Source organism: Etheostoma cragini, chromosome 19 (assembly GCF_013103735.1).
Source record: "Etheostoma cragini isolate CJK2018 chromosome 19, CSU_Ecrag_1.0, whole genome shotgun sequence".
Taxonomy (NCBI): domain Eukaryota; kingdom Metazoa; phylum Chordata; class Actinopteri; order Perciformes; family Percidae; genus Etheostoma; species Etheostoma cragini.
Genome location: NC_048425.1, coordinates 3,841,890 through 3,861,747, shown reverse-complemented (window position 1 = coordinate 3,861,747; position 19,858 = coordinate 3,841,890). Strand labels below are relative to the sequence as shown.

The following is a 19,858-nucleotide window of genomic DNA, read 5'->3' as shown; positions in this document are numbered from 1 at the left end:
TGGCTCCAGACGGGGGCCCCGGGCTTCCTCCGGGCAGGGTCACTCCCTCTCTACCTCGGTCTTTCATGGGGTTTTTGATCTGGTAATTCCAATTAAAAAAACTTAAACATTGTGTGTATTTGTGTGTGTGACAGCAGACCTTCTCTCTCTCTCTCTTTGTGTGCACGTGTGTGTGTGTGCGCACCACTGCGAGGACAAAGGGCTAAAAAGTTGCTAAATTACCATCCACATCATCTTTTAGCATGATTGTCATCATCATCATAACCATTATCAAGTTAAATGGTGTGAGAACATTCCGTGACGTGCCTCTGTGTGTTTGTATTTGTGAGTGTGTGTGTGTGTGTTTGTCTGGTCTATCCTTCAGCCAGCCATGGGGATCAATGCAGTCAAGTACCTGTCTAATGGATAAAACTGGAAGTATAGACCCAGACTCTGAGCGTATGTGTTTACATGGACAATTGTTCTTTTGTATGTGTGCATTCAAATGACAGAGATAAACTGTGTACTGGCCTCAATGTGTGTGTGTGTTTGTCTGCATTTGTGTATGTGCACCTGTTTGTGAAATCGAGAAAAAGAAAAGACAGATTTGTCCTTTTTTTTTTTTTGAGTGTTTGTGTGAAACATTGATTACCGCAGAAAGCAATCAGCAGCAGCTTGAACCAACAGACAGACACAGAGAGAGTGTGCACGAGTGTGTCCATTGACCGTACGCAGCCCTTTAAGCACGGCTCTACCTACCCTCTCCTGTTTAGTATTCCTGAAGGATTCCAGCTACACAACAGAGACGTGAATATGGTAAGTTTGGCCAAGTTGCACCAAGGATACAAAATAGCAGCAGGGGGAAATGAAAAAAGACATAACAAAAAATAAAGATGTTTAATGTAGGCACTCTTCCCATATGTTTAGACTAGTGATCATTTATTATTCAGCAACGTTTCATCTGTGGAATATTATACTTTTATTTTAAATAGCAGATTTAAAGTGGTACTCCAGCAATACTCACAAGCAACAGATTTACAGAATGAATAGTCAGAGGCCCAACTATTCTGACGTTTATTCTGTAGTATGGGTCAAGCCCTACAAACTATATGCAATATTACATTTTGCATGATGCAATCCGTTACAGTCTTTTTTAATTACTCTTTTCAGTCATCCTTGTAGCCTTAAATCTTGTGTTATCTCTTCATACTCAGCCAGATATTGTCTATAAAGTTGAGTTCAGTGATGTGTTGAAATTCTATTTATGAAGCATGATGTCCGCTCTTGGCAAAAGTCAAAGTAAAATTCATCAGTGTTGATAAACTTAAAAAATAAAAGTCAGAATCTCTGGTAATACTAACTGGTAACACCTTAATGTGCATAAAACACACACAATTTAATACATTTTGGCCATTCAAGATAACATCTATGTTGACTTTTCAGAATCTGTCTTTCTCTTCTGTTAGAATAGTTAAATTGCCCATAATTTCCTTCGTGGCAATAATATTTAGCTTATATGCCATAACTGTTTGCACCCAAACTTATAAAGTTAGTTAACAAAAGTTTTCTCAGACAGTCACAAAATGACCAAACATGACATTGGCCGAAGACCAAGGAGACTTCTCTCATCAACGTCTCTGACAGATGCATGGACATCTAAATGAAATCACAGATCATTTAGCACCAACTGAGCTGAAACATCTATTATCCAAATTTCCTGGCCTGTCAAGACAATAGCTCCGTCAACATATTCATATTTGGCTACCACTACCAGCGTGTGTCACTCTCTTGCGTTCTCTTGCGTCATCCCTCCTGTGCAGTCCCAAACATCAAATAAACCCCACATGGGACATTATGTGATGGTGGCTGAAAATAAATTATATTTGTCACATCTCTGACATAAGTATTATGACCAGATTCCCATGTTTTATAAAGTTAGGTAAAGCGGCTGAAATCAATATTTTTAAAACAGTGGCTCAAATGATGTATGATGTTGTGTAATGTAAAAGTAAAGTGGATGCATGCTTGACTTTGTGGATTAAAAGTTATATTTTTGTGCTTACATTTGTATATAGAATAATGCTTAGTAACAGATTTTATGAGCACTCAAAGCTGCACTTATCAGGGCCTTTATATTGATAATGGCTCAAATTAATGTTTAATGTATGAGGTGTAGCATGTGTTGACAAGCCAACATACTGCGTTCATTGGTAGTATGCAGTATGAAACTTTTAAATCAGTTTGTTTTGCAGTATTCTAGGCCAGCCTAAGCCGGTCTCTGGTTTTTGGAAAGCATAAGTAATCGTTGTCGTGACGCTTTGCATTGTGGGAGACAGTAGGCGAGGTAGACTGGTCAGATGGATACTGGAGATTTTTGCTTTTAACTGCATACTAAATGATACAGTTTGGCCAAATCAGATTATACTGCTATGGTTTTCTGGACGGCAGTTTTACTGATTTGGTTCACTCTTGTGGCTCTCATTATCATTGTTTTTGGCCACAGCAGACTGCTAAAAAAAAGGTATTGTACACTACCTGCCAAGGACCAAACTGCAGAGAGACACAGTTAGCAAGTAGCTAATGAACTCAGAGCATCTAGCAGCAATAGCTGTTTCCTTTAAGAGTTGGTGGAGACCAAACCAGAGCTAAAAGGAGAGGGAATATTGGACTCATCAGGTCGCCGGAATCAAGACTCAAATAGAATGCTAATGTGGTTATATATATATATATATATATATATATATATATATATATATATATATACACACACACACACACACACATATAGAAATGCACATCCAGCACATCTGTGTTCATGTCTGTGGGTTTGCCATTACAACTTTATAGGGTCTTGGTATGCCAGATGGTGTGTTAATAGTTTACTTTAAGTCACAAAGATAAAATCCTCATTGTTGTGAGACTTGACTCCCTAAAAGATCTAATTTTAAACCTGAAAGCAAAACAGTAAAGGTAGTTTTGACCTGCTGAAATGTGGGCATTAACAAAGATTAATGCTGTCACTAAGAACTGCAAAACTCTGTAAAAGATTTTCTTGCTTACTATCAGCTCTTCTGTGATGGTGACATTTACAGGTACACAGTAAGAAATGTACCTCTCCTTTGTGGTATAAATGCAGAGACGTGCCTGGAATATTACACGAAGACAATCTCTTGTTTTTATTCAACATTGGAAAACGAAATTCAATAGACAGCCTACCATACCAACCCGACATCCTATTAAGCTAACGTGGGCGTTCATGCTGAATCCTGGCAAGAATATTATAAGCAAGAAAAGCAGTTGATAGATGGTATGATATTGCAATTATTAAGTTGGCATCCTCCTACTCTTGAATCATTTGCAATATAACAGCTAGGAATGTCTCAGAGAAGTAATAATCATTTTGACAATTGCACTGAAATGGGCACATGTCAAAGCCGGATGACAACAGCTGGTGAGTGGGTGGGTGGGTGCCCGAGATCAGGGGTAGAAATCTGCAGCTAAGACTGTTTAGATGTTGGGTGAGACGTACTGTACATGCATGTGTCTTTCTTTTCATGAATAAAACTATAAACTGTTAACTGTTACTAAACTATAAAGAACAAATCCAATAATTACATGCATGTATCCAAGCATGTAATTATTACAGGTTGGAGCATCCATTTTCCTATTGTATTGAACAGCACCTGTTAGCTTATCAGATAACTGTATACAGGTATGAGTGTGTGTTCCTAAATGATGCATATGTCTATGCCTACCTTAAAATAGTTTAGAGCAAACTCAGAGAGAGAACGTTATTTTTTTTGTTTTACTTTCCAGCTAGACATATTTCAAGGATAAGGCCATCACAAAGAAAAACACATTTCAGTAGAATATAGTTTTAATGAAAACTTATTACTGCAACATGTGTGGATTATTATAAGTGTACATGCGTAAATGTAAACTTGTGAGAAATGAGCATCAAGTCAAAGTTCACAACAAGCACTAACTAACTTTATCGGTTATGAATCATTTTACATGTTTGCTCTTTGCTCCATGTGTATAAATCTTATACCCTGTATGTCTACAAATGCAGAAATGCTTTACGGTTAGTCAAAACTCACCATAGAGGATGTTGATGAGGGAAACCGGCATGACCAGGATGCCTACGAGCATGTCCGCCACGGCCAGCGACCTAAGGAAGAAGTTGGTGGCGTTTTGGAGCTTCTTCTCCAGCGACACTGCCAGGATCACAAGGATGTTGCCTCCGATTGTCAGTGCGATGATGACGAGTATGAGCAAAGCCGGCCAGTTCTTCTCTTTCATCCCTTTCCTGGTGACAGACTCATGGGTGAAATTGTCCAGACCTGCACTCATGGCTGCTGCACCTCCAATGCTGCCTCCAAACCCGATCCCCCATGACAGGGTCTGGTTGAGGTCCAGGGGATTGTTGGTTGGCCAAGCCATCTGACCTCCAACCTCCAGGGAAGAAGTGGTGGTGCTGAACCCGCCAAGAAGAGCCCTAGCTGGGCCACCCATCCCAAAGAGAGACCCTTACCCTATTGGTGGTTGAAAGAGGGCTCCCCTGATTTTAATTCACCTCCTTCAACAGCAGGAAGAAGAAGGTGAAGAGAGAGATGTGCTCAGCATTGATCAAGACTTATTTAAAGAGTTTTGAAGTGTGTAAAGGAGTTGTTAATACTAACAGAACACCATTAATAAGGATCTAGGGTAAGGGGGAAAAAGGAAGGAAGCAACTTTGGGTATTGGGGAGTGACAGGGAAGAGGGGATTGGGAGGACCTGGCTAAAAGTGTTTTTTGATTTTATATTGTTTTCCAATAGTATTGCTAGCTGCAAACACCCTCAGATTGTTCCCTGAGCTTTGAATCTCCCATTTCTTGCCAATTCGTCATTGGCTACAAGTGCTCAAGGTGTATGCTGAGCCAAAAAAGTCCCGTGTTGCTTTGTAGAGGATCAGTCACATCCACCTCTTGATGTAAATAAGAGTCTATGAGTTTCTAATTTAGAGCTGAAGATTGGTTTACAAATATCCATGGTTGCTGTTTGCTTGATCTTTGCTAGTTAGTTTTGGGATGAGTTTTCAGTTTTATAATCTGCATTCAGTTGTAAATCTTGCTGCTGTGGTCCGTGGTTTCCAAGATGTTGCAATTTACGTCTACCAGATCAGAGTTGATGGTCAGGTTGATCTGCGGAAGAAACCAATGAAAATGAGATCAGATGATTTCTTTTGAACTTTCTGTTTGCAAAATTTATATTCTTGAGGCATGCATCATCTACTCAACCTTCAAACTTCACATCCTTCTGCCCAGCTTCCAATTTCCTCTACATCTATTAATGAATTGACCGTTCCATCCACTTATCCTTCTTTTGTTGTTTAATTTTATTAAATTTTTCCATTGCTTTCCTTTATTCCTACTCCCTAACCTCCCTTAACTGCTGCCTCATTTCCGCCTCTCCTGCATTTCTCCCCCCCTCCAGCCAAATCATGGTCTTTCTTTCAGTCTTTCTTCCTCACAGCGATCCTTCCTTTACTAGCCTAATCTATGATATTGTCTGCACTCCTAATAAAAGTTACATAAAGAGAATTACTACCAGTCAATTAAAACAAACTGAAGGAGATTAAATGAAACAGAAGCTTTTGATGTTTACACCCTCACATGGCAGTGTGTGTGCAAAAGTACTGGCTGTCCTCTCTATTTACCCTTTCCTTTCAACGGCTTAGTGATTTAGTATCTCATAAATGGATACAGTATGTGGAGGAGTCAAGGTTTACTGCATGTGATCGGGAGTGTGTGTGTGTGTGTGTGTGTGTGTGTGTCTTTGCATGTGACAAACAGATAGATAGAAAGACTGTGAAAACCAGTGAAACATTTTTTTTTGAATGTGTGGGCAAATGTTTAAGAATGACAAGTGAATGTGTTTCCTTCTCCTCTGTGTCAATATGTGTGTGCGTTTGAGATAAAAAGCCATCTCCAACAGGCCCAAGCCTCCAGCTGAGATAGTTTAGTGGGCGGTGAGTCTATGTTAATATCAAGCAGAGCATAATAGCCACTCTGAGTGTACGTGTGTGTACATATTTTACACATTGCTATAAGCACAATAACAAAATCCCCTGCTTTGCATTTTTTTCCATCTGTGTGAGCATGCTAAGGTCTGTTTTATTTAATGTGAATTTTTTGTATCTCAAGGTGCATTTGCGTTTCGGTTTTGCTCGTTTGTGTGCAAATAATTCAGATTATTATTATTATATTTATGTGTCTGGCCAGATACATTGTCAATCACCATACCTACATGAAACACAATGATGGTATTACCCCTATGAGCTTAAACAAAACTTATTTGTATGGTGTTTTCTGATATGGAGCCACTATTGACAGCCTCATTGGGATGACACTGTGCCCAGCTGTTATTCAAGGAATAGTTACAGCATGTGTTGTTGCCAGCTGCGGTTATTCGTGTTCTCTTCATGCTCTTCACTTATTTGTATTAATAACCTAGTATGAAGAATGGACGAGGGACTTTCTTAGCATTGAGACGGATTGGGAAAACAATAGCAGTCTTCTGTCATCTGCCCATCCATTAACACAACACATGTCAGCACAGCAACATTCTTCTTCTCAGTCTTTTTTTACAGGCGTATGAACTATTGAACTCTTGTTCAAAATTAATCGTTGTGGAATTTAAAACCTTACTTCCTCATAAAATTTGAGACAGTCAAACAATTTCCAATGATAATAATTTCTTAGTTTTTTTTACATTTGTCATATGTGGATTAATCAAACCAGATGTGACATGTTAATGAGTCAGCTTTAGACCTTGTGTATTTTGGAACTTTAGAGACAGCCAGGTTAGCTGGTTACGCAGGCCTAAACTAAGCTAAGCTAAGCCAACTGCCCCCTGGCTCTAGCTCTAACACAACATGTGATTGCATTTGGTCTTTTCATCGAACTCTCAGAAATTAATTGAAAAGATAAATTTCCCAAAATGACAAACTTTTACTTTAATGTGTGGTTACGTTTAGGCAAATTAAACCACTTGTTTAAGATTAGAGATGGCTTTAGGTCTTAATTAGTCTTACATTGCCAGACCTTCCTCCACAGCACTGCATAGTAAGGTCTGGCTAGTCGACAAGCACTCCGGGATGGGAAAGAACCGTGCTTTGGTTAATTGGCATGTCGTTTAACCACATGTTTAATCACAATCGTCTTGTGCTAAGCACCTGAGAAAACACCAGTGCCTCTGCAAAATAGCCTCGGGAAGGAACTTGTTTTGATGGAACATGTGTACGTTCAAAGGTTGTTTTAGTCCTGCAACAGAAAACTGAGATTGGAAATAGTCTACCCAGCTGTCTGAATTTACCCTGCAGAGATCTGAGGAGCAGTTACCCATAGTCCTCATAAATCCACCCGAGATTAAAATTCCATGACAAAGAAAGCGGTAGGTAACGGACATCTGGCTAAAAAGAAGGACTTACAGTGAAATTTCAAGCGGCAATGGAGCAATCCCAGAAGTGGAACGTCGTGGATACAGACTAGTTCATGAGAAAACAACACTGCCTGTAGGTTGACTACGTTATGTGAACCACAGTCTCCATTGTCAAAATTAAACACAGCGTCACACTGGGCTTCAGCTCAGGCCAATGGTGTCAGGATAATGTTTGTTTTCAGACACAGTAAGCTCACAGTATAGTCGGAGGCATCTATATTTCTTTAACGCTTTCTGTCAGGATTTGGATTCGATCGATTATTTGTCTTGGCTGTGTCTATGCTAGAAAAAAACAGTACTTTGTGCAACAAAACGTCAATGAAACAGTAGTGTGATTGTCTCAAAAGGGAAGCCATTGATGAGGCTGCTGTGTGAATGACTTTAAATAATGGTAAACAATTAACTGAGGAATTATGTGTGTGTGCAAATGGAGGAATGTGTGTGTGTGTGCGTGTGTGTGTGAAATGCTCAGTGTGTAACAGATAGGCTGCTTCCTATCTTCTCCTCTCAGGGAGATCAGCGTGGTTCACAGGAAACTAAACAGCACTGCAGGCAAGCCATTTAACCGCTCTGATAAAGCAGAAATACATCAGCAAGAGAGAGAGCGAGAGGACAAAGAGAGAGGAGGATAAGAAGGAGGCGGTAAAAAGAGCGATGGAGAAGGAAAGATTGAAGTGATAAAGGAAAGGTAGTCTTTATCCACAACCTTTCACCTGTAAGATTGCTCCATTGCTGCCGGATATACCACGGGATGTCACTTTTTTTGCATGGATGTCCGTTTCCATCCACTTCCTTTCTGTTGGAATTTGGATTGATGAGGACTATGGTTACCTGCTCCTCAGATCCCAGCAGGGAGATCTATCTGTCCAATCTGAGTTTTCTGTTGCACGACTAAAACCTTTGAACGTACACATCCACCAAAACAAATTCCTTCCAGAGGCAATTTTGCAGCGGCACAGGAATGCAGTGTGGACTAGCCAGACCCTCCTCCACAGCGCAATGAAAGAAGGTCTGGAAATGAACGTCTAAAGGAATAGGGATTGAGAAAAAAGGACCTTGAATACCACAGGACAGTCACTTGCTTTCTGACAAAAATCATGTTTTCCCTTTTAAGGATGTAGTTTTAAGCGTGGCAGGAAAACAACAGTTCACAAAGGTTCAAACCAAAGATGACATGCAGCCCACAGAGCGAGTGCACACGAGTCTGTCAGCTAAGAAATCTCATCATAATTGGTGTTTTGCTCGTAAAGCACTTCAGAGAGAGAGAGAGTTACATGGATACAGTCGGAGAGTCACAGAGGATCACACAGCAGAAGCCTAGCTAAGGCGCTGATGTTGCCGCGGTCACTTTACTTTTCACCGCTGGGACAAATTGCTGTCTCACTTAGGTTTGTTGAAGCCGTTTCTGCTCTGCGAGACAAAACAGTGGAGGCTGGTAGGGGGAATGGGATGGAGGGATTTTCTTCTTATTAAACTGCTGACCCACAAAGGCAAACAGCACAAACTGTTGTGTGTGTGTGAGAGAGGTTTAAAGCTTAACATTCATGGATTGATCAAGCACCACCATATACATGTTGGTAAATTATCAAATACCAACTTCTGGTACAATAATAATTTGTATAGGGGCAAGAGACGATCTTTTTTTCTCAATTCCTCTCTTAGGTCTAGCTTTACATTACTATTTTTTGTAAACAACCTGTACAATACCATGTAGTACATTACATATTTTTAAGTGGCATACATTTTTATTATTATTTAAGACTTTTGCAATGTTAGGGTTAGTAGGTAACCCTCCGTGGTCCAAAGGCATCTTCAAATATTGTCTTAAATGTAGCCAACTTTTTTTTTTTTTTTTGATTATTTTTGGGGCATTTTTAGGCCTTTGTTAACAGGACAGCTGAAGAAATGCAAGTGTAGAGAGAGAGGGAATGACATGCAGCAAAGTGCCGCAGGTCGGAGTCGAACCAGGGGCCGCTGCATCGAGGAGTAAACCTCTCTATATGGGAGCCCACTCAACTAAGCTATCTGGGCGCCCTTGAATTAACCTTTTTAAGTTATTTGCATACAACTGATCCCCATTTGTTTCATATCAAAATGTTTAGAACTAACTCTGCTTTCTGATATGATGCAACATTTTTTCTAGAGCAATGCGTAAAGTGATAATTTGCCGCTAAAGCTGAAACGTTGAAGGTCGCTTTTTGAAATTCCTCAAATCTCTTTTGAGAACAAATCTTAACTTATGACGTGTTGGTTCAATTGTTTCAATGCTTGAAATGAGTTTAATCAAAGTCTTAGGGTTATTTGTGGTTAAAATAGTAAATGAATGTCTGAAATGAAATTTTTTAATGTCGCATTTTGAGCAGGAATTTTGACAAACATCGTTTGGCCGTGCCGGAGCATCTTTTGTCCTCAGAGGGTTAATTCATTAATATCATTATATAGAATATGTGTAGCAATTCATTTACATTTCAAGTTGCCCATTCTTGCTTTTTCCTTGCTTGTGTCGCCTGGTGCTTTCTCTTGGTGGGAATTGTTGGATTTTCTGAAAATAACATCACAGAGTACGTTTTAGACCTGCTCTTTTATGAAATGAGATAACTGTTGTTGTGATTTAGCGCTATATAAATAAAATTGAATTGAATTAGAATGCTTCAGGCTAATTGTACCTCCTACCTGCTGTTGCTGTGTGGGTAACAGTTGGGAGTGTAAAAGCAGATCAGATGTTAACAGGGAAACTTTTGCTACAACCAGCAGGGCGAGGGTCATCTGATGACCGGGACTAATCTGTTACAGATCACGCCGGCTGAGTGTTTGAAGTTTTCTTTAATTGGTACGTTTCAGTATGAAATGATTACCTAAACCTAACGTTTGTTGTCCTTTTAGCATTGTGCATCTGTGTAAGAGTCGGTGGAGGTCTTTTGTTGGGCCACCCCACACATTCATTTGATAATGATGATGATCCTGTGATAATGGAACTGTAACTCTATAGATTCAAATCTAAGACAAGAATACTGTGAGAAATGGTACAAAACGCCAGTGTTGCAGTCAAGACAACTTAAACCGAGACCAAGTCATCACCAAGAATAGTGTATCGAGAATTTTAAATTAAAAATGAGTTAAGTTATTATTAGTTGCATTTGCTGCAGGAAGATTTACATCCAATCACAGTAATGATAAATAAAAATTAGACAATGAAGAAGGAATTAAGCAATATTCCTGCAATCGTGGTCTTGAAATAAAATTTGGAGTCCTCTTCATACGAGTAAAAATGCAGTCGAATCTGAGACAAGACCTTAAAAAAATAGTCCCAAAACCGGTCTCGAGTACTACAACATGGCAAAAAGCCTCTACACTCATCTTTAAAAACTTTCAGCACTGTATGGTCTAACACACAAATGAGAGTGTTTTACAAAGAGATGAAGGTGCAGAAAGTGAAACAAAAAAGAAAAGAAGTGAGTGAGTGAGTGAGTGAGTGAGTGAGTGAGTGAGTGAGCGAGTGAGAAACACTGTCATCCCAGTATCAGGATATCTGGTCACTTACTTCTTCTCGCCTCCCGATCGATATGACCTTTGAAGTTGTTTTCCCTTACGGGCGGCAGTAACCCTTTCCAATGTTACCTCTCTCTTTTTCTCTCTCTCCCGCCGTGTCAGTGCCTCTGTCATCTGTCACTCCACACCTCCGGGGTGAGGGATCAGCGTCATCCATCTGTCTACAGAAAGAGGGAGGAGATTGAAGAAGGAAACAAATGACTTCTGATGCTCTTTTCTGAAACATTTCAGGTCAAAACTGAACAAACAAAAGTTTCTTTTAACAAAAGTTAAAACTGACTAAAAGCCTCCTGAAATCACAGCGGCTTCTAATAACTCCCACACACCGGGAACTACAACAACAACAGCATTTACCATTAATCTTCAGTTCTTTCATCTAACACAGACACACTGACAGTCCATAAACACCCTCCACATCATGTTAGATTAGATAAATGATCCCTATTTGTAGCAGCAAGAAAAACTGAATATATTATGAAGTGTACAGATGACAAATTATGCTAATGTTATTAGGAGTAACTGACAAATGTAAATGTGCTGGTTGGTTTTAGTATTCAAATCCATTACATATTTTCTTGGAACAAACTCCATATTTCTATACTAATTATAGGAAAGATTATTTACAATTTGTCCTTGAAGGAAAAGCTCAAATTAAACCCAAGTAAGCATTCATTTATTATTTCTTGGATTACGGGACATTTCATTCCTCATATATGTTAAATGGTTTATAGCCTGTGGACACAATTTTCAAATGTTATAATCTGTCATAATCCATAAAATGTTCATGAAATGACATCCCATTTTTGACACCATTTATGGTTGGCATTTTTTCATTATTAGCTTTAGTTACAATTTATAATTGCCTTTCTGTATCTTTAATCTGTAGTGGCAGAGTCCGCCATTACCGCCATGGATTCAAATTGCCTACATTTGCATATCTACAAGGTTTGTTTGGCTGCACAGTAAACACATACAACAGTTGTTCTGCTGTTGTAATTCTGACAAAGTAGCTGCTCAAGAAGTATTAAACTGCACTTGCTGTTTCAACAGTAACCATGGATGTCGCCAAATCAACAATGACTGAGTTTTATAGGAGTGCATTAGAAAATACAATTGGGAGTAATTAATTCTGAGTGTGCTGATTATTTAAACAATGACTTGTTTTTTTCCCCCTTTAATCATGATCAATTACCTCTTGAAAATCCTTAGGAAAGGACGGACCTGCAGAATACAACGTAAATATAAAGGCTACAAAAAACCTGATGTGGAAGCGTGTTCCTTGATCAAATTAGTTTCTGAAGTTACAGAGGATAACATACCAGCATATTGTACATCATTCTTTAAACCAACTGAATGAAATAACAACTGCAGTTTACATGACTGACAGTAGAAGTATAAATATAATAATAGAACGTGATGTAGAACTGGCACTGTGGATGAATTTATACATTCACCTGTGGCAATTTCATCTCAGGCATCTACTGTATGTTTTTCTTCAAACAAAATGATGAGCAAACACACTGACATGAGGGGTTTCAGAGCAATATTGTTCAACAAGCATCCAGAAGGTTATACCTGTGTACAGAAAGTCCCCTTGTGAGTCACTGGGACACTATTTGATGCAGGTCTGGCTCAACAATAAACACACACCCGTGCCCCCGGTAGCAAGAGATGCCCACAAGACCAGGTAGAGATGATGGTAGAGTATGGATTGTGTTGTACTGCCAGAGGGGTCACGTTCATAAGCAAAGGCACCCCCCCCCCTAGCAAATACCATGGAACCCGCACTGGAATTGTTTTGTCTTTTAAATGGCAGACTGCGCCTATAGAAAATGTTTGTTGTGCTCGGATATACAATTTCATTAAAATTAATAATGAATGTGATGTTTTATTTAGCAGAATTACATTGTGTTGTTCTATCCAATCCAATATTCTAAGCAGCTTTCCTTTGCTGTATTCTTTTCAAATGTCATTGCCCCCCCCCCCCCCCCCCCCCCCCCCCCCCCCCCTTCCCCCGCATTATTGGTCCCCCCTGTGTTGCCCCCGTAAGCTATGAGGCCACCTGATGGACTGCACAGATGGAACGCCTTTACAGGTACAAGCGCGACGGTTTGGGTGGGGTCTGTGGAGATTTGAATGGGGAAAGACAGAAGGAGGAACAGGAAAACCTACCTCCTAATCCAACAATTTTTATACTTCCTTATCCCATGTAGGTCAAAATATATTTTTATTTTACTATTTTTAGCTTCACGCATTACAGTAGTTGGAAACAAGAAACCGGTTTAATAAAAGCAAGTGACATCAAAATAAAGTCATAAGTAGCAGTAAAAATATACTTTCAAAATACTAAAATCCTCAGCTACTGTTCATTTGACTTTTTCTTACTTCCTGGATTCATTATACTGCATACCTGCATGCAGAGACTTGTAAGCCTTGAACAATTTCAAATGAAGTAGACTGCATGCAGTTTAATTGGCCATTTTGTGAATTTCAAATAGGCGCTAAAGACTGCCGGTTAACAGCAAAGAGCATCTTTAAACTTTCTTCAGCTTTCATCTAATTTATATATTTTACAGGTAGGCCTAATTCAGTCACTTAACCCATTTTTTAAAATATTGACTACAGAGTATGTTCAGATGAGCGTTTAAGTGATTAGCAGGCAGGGTAAGAACCACACAGAGTTAATGAGAAGAGGGATTGTGTGTTAAGAAACAAAGCGAGTAAATGTGGGAGCTGCAATGGGATAACCTTTCATTAGAGCAAGGAGGGAAAGGCAATATCAGACTTACTGTGTTCATAATACAAAGAGTGTATTTCTTTTTATTTACGCAACTATATTTTCATCGAATGGGGAAACCAATATGTTTACCAAATCAACAAGGAGCAAGGCATGAAGGGAAACAGATAAAGATGACAAAAGACAGCAAGCAAGGGCACAGAGACGAATGAGAGAGAAAGCAAAAAACAAATAACCATAACAGACATGAACAGAAAAACAAAGGAACCTTTCCATCTTGTTTGTATGCACACTTTAAGTTTGGGCATTTTTTGTGTGTGCAAATGACCAGATTCTAAACAATAACCTACATTTCTCCGTCCAAAGGTGATCGAATCTGTCTTTCCCAAAATGTCAAACTGTTCCTTTAACAGTAGAAGCCTGGTTCTTGACGGCAAATCTACCAATGCAAATGTTTCTAGCTCAAAGTGTGGTTTTCAATAAAAGTGCAGCGTTGTATTAATATTCGAGAGTGACTTGTAACATTACCTGTTACGGATTCAAACGTTTCCCAAACAGAACCAAATTGATCCAATAAAAAAAAGAAAAAGAAAAAAAAACATAAATATCTTCGGCGGCAAGCACAAATGAAATGCAATGAGGTATTAATCCTGATGACACATCCTCTTGAATATATTCTCATTAGGGAAGAGGTACTATTTCACTTGGCTGAAATTTCATAAAACTAACTTTACTGTGAAACTAGAAATACTACAGAAAGTGGGAGAGACAATAAATACAGTACAGTAAGAGAGAGAGAGAGAGCAAGAGAGAGAGAGAGAGAGAAAGAAAGAGAGAAAGAGAGAGAGAGAGATAGGGGAGGATGAATGAGTTTAAAGAGTCACAGTGTGTTCTCTGCTGGCTGATGTAGGCCATTAACATAGAGCTGCACTGCTAATGTAATACCTTATAATCCCTCCATCTGTATTTGTGTGTGAGTGTGTGTGTGTGTGTGTGTGTGTGTGTGTGTTTGTGTGTGTGTGTGTGTGACAGAGACAGAAAAGGGGGTTGTGTGAGTGAGTGGTACTGTAACTCAAAGATATTGTGTCTGCCATCTGCTGTAAAGGACCGTAAGAAAGAAAGAAGTTGAAGAACAATGTGCAGCACAGCAAAACGGATACAGCTCTGGATGTGTGTGTGTGTGTGTGTGTGTGTGTTTCTATATACCATTATACACAGAACAAACTCAGACACATACATAGCCAAAGAGAAGAAAGTCAAGCCTCTAGGCGCCGCGGAGAGAGATAGATAGAGAGAGAGAGAGATACAAACAGAAGAAAAGAAATACTGTTAATGCTAAAGATTCAAAGCAGGAAAATGATAGATGGTGACAAAGCCGGAGGGACAGTTGGAGAGAGAGAGAAGGGGAATAGAATTGCTTTGACATGCTTTTACTAAAGAAGGAAAAGGGAGTGAGAAAGCCGAGTTAGGACACAGGAGGAGAGAGATGAATGATTAAAAAGAAAACACTGTGTAAATAAAGCAGAAAGTGAGGTTGGGGGGTGCAAAGTGATGAAGGGAGGACTGAAGCGTCCTGTTCCTAAACCTAACAAAGTAGTTTTGCTTGGTAGTTTTCACCCACAGGTGCTGCATCAAGAACTGAGTCTCTGTACATGAGCACGCTCTCTACCAGGTGAGCTACCCAGGCGCCCTTCTTGGAAGTGTCTTAATCCAAATCATGTTTTTTTTTCCCTAATCTTAACTATCGTCACGGCAAAATGTTCGTATTTTGTGGACTTAATTGAACCGTAATCTCCGAGGAGGATGATAGCAATGCTCTATACCCGGCTCAAAGTCACACATTTTCGGCTGAACACATCTACTAACTGCCGCTGATACGACCAAGCTGTGACAGAGGTTCGTAGCGTCTCTGTAGTGGCTTAAACAACTAGCAACTGCTGCTCGGCATCATGGAGCTCGTAGCCAGCTGGCGTCATGTGACCATCCGCAGTCACGTGACCAGCCGGCGATTTTGAAGGATATCATACGTCTTTGTGTGCGTACATTTTTGTACAATATCATTCAGACCCGTTCATGAGAACGCATGGTCTGGGACACGGGGCTGGCTTCAAACAGCTCCTCCCATTTTATTCTCGATTATAAAATGCATTTAATGTGACAAGAATCTAGAAATGGACCAATTAACATTTAAATGACAAGAAGCAACAGGATCTGAATTAGTGGAAATGAACATTAGAATACATTTACATCACCACTGCAGTAAGGCACAGGCTACAAATTGCCTCAACTGTGGTCTCCCTGTTAATTTGACAGACATGTTGATGTTTAACTGGTGTCACACAGCTGGAGTCCCACTGTGTAATTTGTTTTCTTAACCCCACAGGGAGTAAATGAGGTGTGGAGGGAGGTATGGAGGGACGAATGGGAAAATGTCACTCAGAGTTGAAAATGATTTATTGCTGTCACTTGCGGTGGAATTTCAGGAAGCACCATGTTGCTGTACGATGAGACTAAAGGGAAAGTTTAGAGGACACCAGGTCATTCCTAGGTCTCAGGTCAGGGGATATGACTATTTGGCACACCAAACCTGGTCATGTAAATGTGTTGATTTTCTTACACTATTAGCAGTGGCTTTGTGGCTCCCACTATTAAGTTTTAAAGAAAATCTTGCTACCTCTTTTAGAACACGTCAGATCCCTGCAGCTAGATATTGTCCCCATGGGCGGTGCAAGATTTAGATTTAATTTCTTTATTCTTATGCTTCTTTTGATCTTGTGGTTTCATTGCTGTATCATCAATGACTCTTATCACTTTGTAACAATTTATTTTCCTTTCCCTCGTGTGTGTAAGGGCTTATCCACTGTGTTTTGTATTTAAAATCATATAAACGAATCATAGATAAATAAAATAAAAACTCTTCATGTATAACTGTTTCTCTATCTACTGATTCAAGCAGTCTACGTAGACACTTGTATGATAAGAGAATCTTCTGCCTCAGGACTGTCTCCTTTCGAGGTCAGTGGACCAGCCACATTAGCATACTACCCAGAGAGAGAGAGAGCGAGAGAGAGAGAGAGAGAGAGAGAGAGAGAGAGAGAGAGAGAGAGAGAGAGAGAGAGAGAGAGAGAGAGAGAGAGAGAGAGAGGGGCTGAACTAGGCTTTTGGTTCTGTGTCTGTAATATCTATAACACCTTGTGGAAGACAGGAAATTCAGAGAGTTGGGATGGCGCTGCACAATAACCCATCATGGTTAAACTGTACTGCCTGCCTACTTTTCTCCTCAATTGAGGCATTAAATGCTTCTGTGTAAGTCAGAAGTCTGCCAAACCTTCATGTATGTGAATGAGTTGTGCTGCTGCTGAGTTTTTCCTTAACACTACTGGTACCAAAAGAAACCGGAATGCATAACCACTTGACCATGTGTTACACTCACACACTTTAGCAGGAGAAACTCAAGTTTCCTAAAGGGCCTCTTAGCTATTAATCAGATGCAGACCCCCCCCCACACCATACATTTATCAGCCAAAATCACTTAGCATGAGAGACATAAACTGTAAAGAGTGATAGGAACACAAAGGGAGAAGATATTAAGCGAACATGAAATAGGAGTTTTAGAGGCACTCTCCTGTCGAAATAGATTAATTAAGCCGCAATTAGAAAGAGACAAAAGACAGATTACAAGTGAACTTTTGAAATGTCAAGAAAGAAAATGCAAATCAGGATTGACTTCATGTGCTGGATTCAAAACAGATTTAGGTAGGGTAAAGAAAACTTTTCAAAACTTTAAAGGTCAGCCAATACATTAGTTGTAAGGGAAGAAAGTAGGGGTGTCGTATAAAGAAAGCTAACCTGCTACCTAAAGGCGTGTGAAATATTCATGCAGCAGCAGGTTTAATATTTCTGGAGGTCGTGGTGGACGGACAACGCTTCGGAAGGAATTTAATTAATTTTTAAGCTGTAATAAAATTAGTCTGATCCATTCATGCTCCGAGCCATCATTATAATTTATTTAACAGTTGCACTTCCATCTTATCATATAATTTATTCATTGACAAAAACAAGTTTGGCTTCCAGTGAATGCAAATGTTTTTGTGGTGTTTGAGGAAATTGGACTGCATTTTGATGCCCAGCTTCTCTAATTTAAGTGGCTGTCGTGATTCACAGATGAAATACAGATTGAAGCTCAGAGACTTTTTCAAGTCTTGTTGGAGGTCATTTTACAATTAACAACAGAGTTGGGTGAGTAATCACTCTCGCCTTACATCCTGTCTACAACCCAAAAACTTTTTAATAATGCACATCATCTTCTTTTAATAATGCACACCATCAGGGGTGGTGTCAGAAGTTGCACTATTTTTAAAGCGATTGGATAAAAGAAGGCCTAAAGTTCTGTACATTGTTTGAAAAATACATGACAGTGCCAAGAAAAAAATCCTCCTGAACGGTCTACATCCTGTTTAGGACCTAATTTCTTTCTAACTGTATTCATCATTCTAAAGCCAGAACACAACTAATGTTGAGGATGACTAATGTTCACATCTGCCATCTAAAAAGAGGCAAACACTGTCTGATGTTACTATTTTTTTTAAGAATTTGGCAAAAACAGCATTACTAATCTTGGAACTTATTTTTAGTAGAGTTTACCAAATGAATGAGCGATATTTCCGCAGTTACAGCACTTCTGCTCCATTGATTTGCTAGTCCAGTCAGAGAGAGGGTAAGGGTAAATGACCCAAAGTTATTTTAAAAGCCTAAACCTAAAAGTTTTGGGACTTAAAAAAAAAAAAGGGCTGGAGCTCCGGAAGCCACCCGTCGTTCTGCCTCTGCACACCATCTTTACTTACTATAACAAAATTTGGTTCTTTGCCTGGGGTTTGAATGATACTTGACTTGTTCAGATACCTAGTTTAGTATCTGTCCACAAAGTATAAAAACGCCAAATTCTGCGTAAGGAGGCGGGTTGGGGTGGTCGATGGGTGACCCAAACTGCCTGTTACGTTAAATAGATGGGTTGCATGATTACAGTTACAAGATGAAACCACACAGCAGTAAATACAACGGTTGTATGTGTTGTTTTGTGAGCCTTTGGAATCCAACCTATAATGTTTAGGTATGAGGATGTGTTGTTTCCAAACTGGGACATTTTAGATATATGACATAAAAAAAAGCTACAGTATAGTGGGATCAACTACAACATATCACAACTATAACTAGAGCATTTTTATGTAGTGTTTGGTGGGTGAGCAAAGGAAAAGGGTGTGGAGGAGATAATGGAACAAATTGGTGTTGGTAATGGTACAGATTTTGTCGGAATCAGTGGCACAGCCGGGGATGGCAAAAGCATGTTGTTGGCCCAGAAATGGCACCCGGCATGCCGAGCACAGTTTGCTCCACTCCACACATAGTGATCCCTGAAAATTTATAGTTTTGTTTCACCTTATCTTTCTGCAATTTTGGGCTTTGTGGTGCCTCCAATTTTTTTTCCCCTGTCTTTCCAAATATCAAGGAGCAGTTGTCCTTTGTTTGTCCAACAATACAGATGTAGTAGTAAAATGGTTGCTGTTGTTGGTTATAGTCGTCCTTGTTGTGATGCAACGACACATCTCTACTATCATTTATTTATTAAGCTCAACCTGAGCGTGGAGCTCATCCCCAAACTTCCAGCAGGTCCCCATGTTGTGCTGGCATTTTTTTCTCATATTATTTTAGGTGTGTTAGTTTGTGTACACCTTGACTGTATCTGTCTGTCTGTCTGATTCTCTCACTCTGTATCTTTGCCAATAAAACAGCCACTACTGACTGATTTTGCTTTGATTAAAAGTTATGATTCTGCAGCATTGAAGGAAGACAGGAAAAGGGCAAGTGGAGACTTTCTATTCCGACGTTTATGTGAGAGAGTGTGTGTGTGTGTGTGTGTTTGTGTGTGTGTGTGTGTGTCCATATTCCCCATTTTATTTCCAGCCAATGTTCCTCTTAACTACAGAGTCCTGAAAGATGGCAAGAGCCATCATTGGTCAATCATTGGCATTATTGGTGTAGCCAAACTTGTATATTTCTGGTAACTGGTTGCTTGAGGCTTTTAAAATGAAGATTGAATACAATTAAATTAT

The 19,858-nt window shown here is 39.6% G+C and overlaps 1 protein-coding gene and 1 long non-coding RNA gene across 2 annotated transcripts in view; one reads left to right on the top strand and one right to left on the bottom strand.

Annotated features, from left to right (window-relative positions):
• htr2cl1 (5-hydroxytryptamine (serotonin) receptor 2C, G protein-coupled-like 1) overlaps positions 1-19,858 on the bottom strand; it is a 122,382-nt gene that overhangs the window by 22,959 nt on the left and 79,565 nt on the right. Inside the window, exons 3-4 of the mRNA XM_034857142.1 lie at positions 11,004-11,172; positions 4,080-5,163 (exon numbers count right to left, since the gene is read on the bottom strand). Of these exons, the coding sequence (XP_034713033.1) occupies positions 4,080-4,494 (415 nt within the window). The 5' untranslated portion in view covers positions 4,495-5,163; positions 11,004-11,172. The remainder of the gene's footprint in view (positions 1-4,079; positions 5,164-11,003; positions 11,173-19,858) is intronic.
• On the top strand, positions 5,902-18,413 carry LOC117935102. Its single transcript, XR_004654663.1, has 3 exons — positions 5,902-5,912; positions 17,499-17,504; positions 18,252-18,413. It is a non-coding gene; the product is annotated as an uncharacterized LOC117935102 (long non-coding RNA).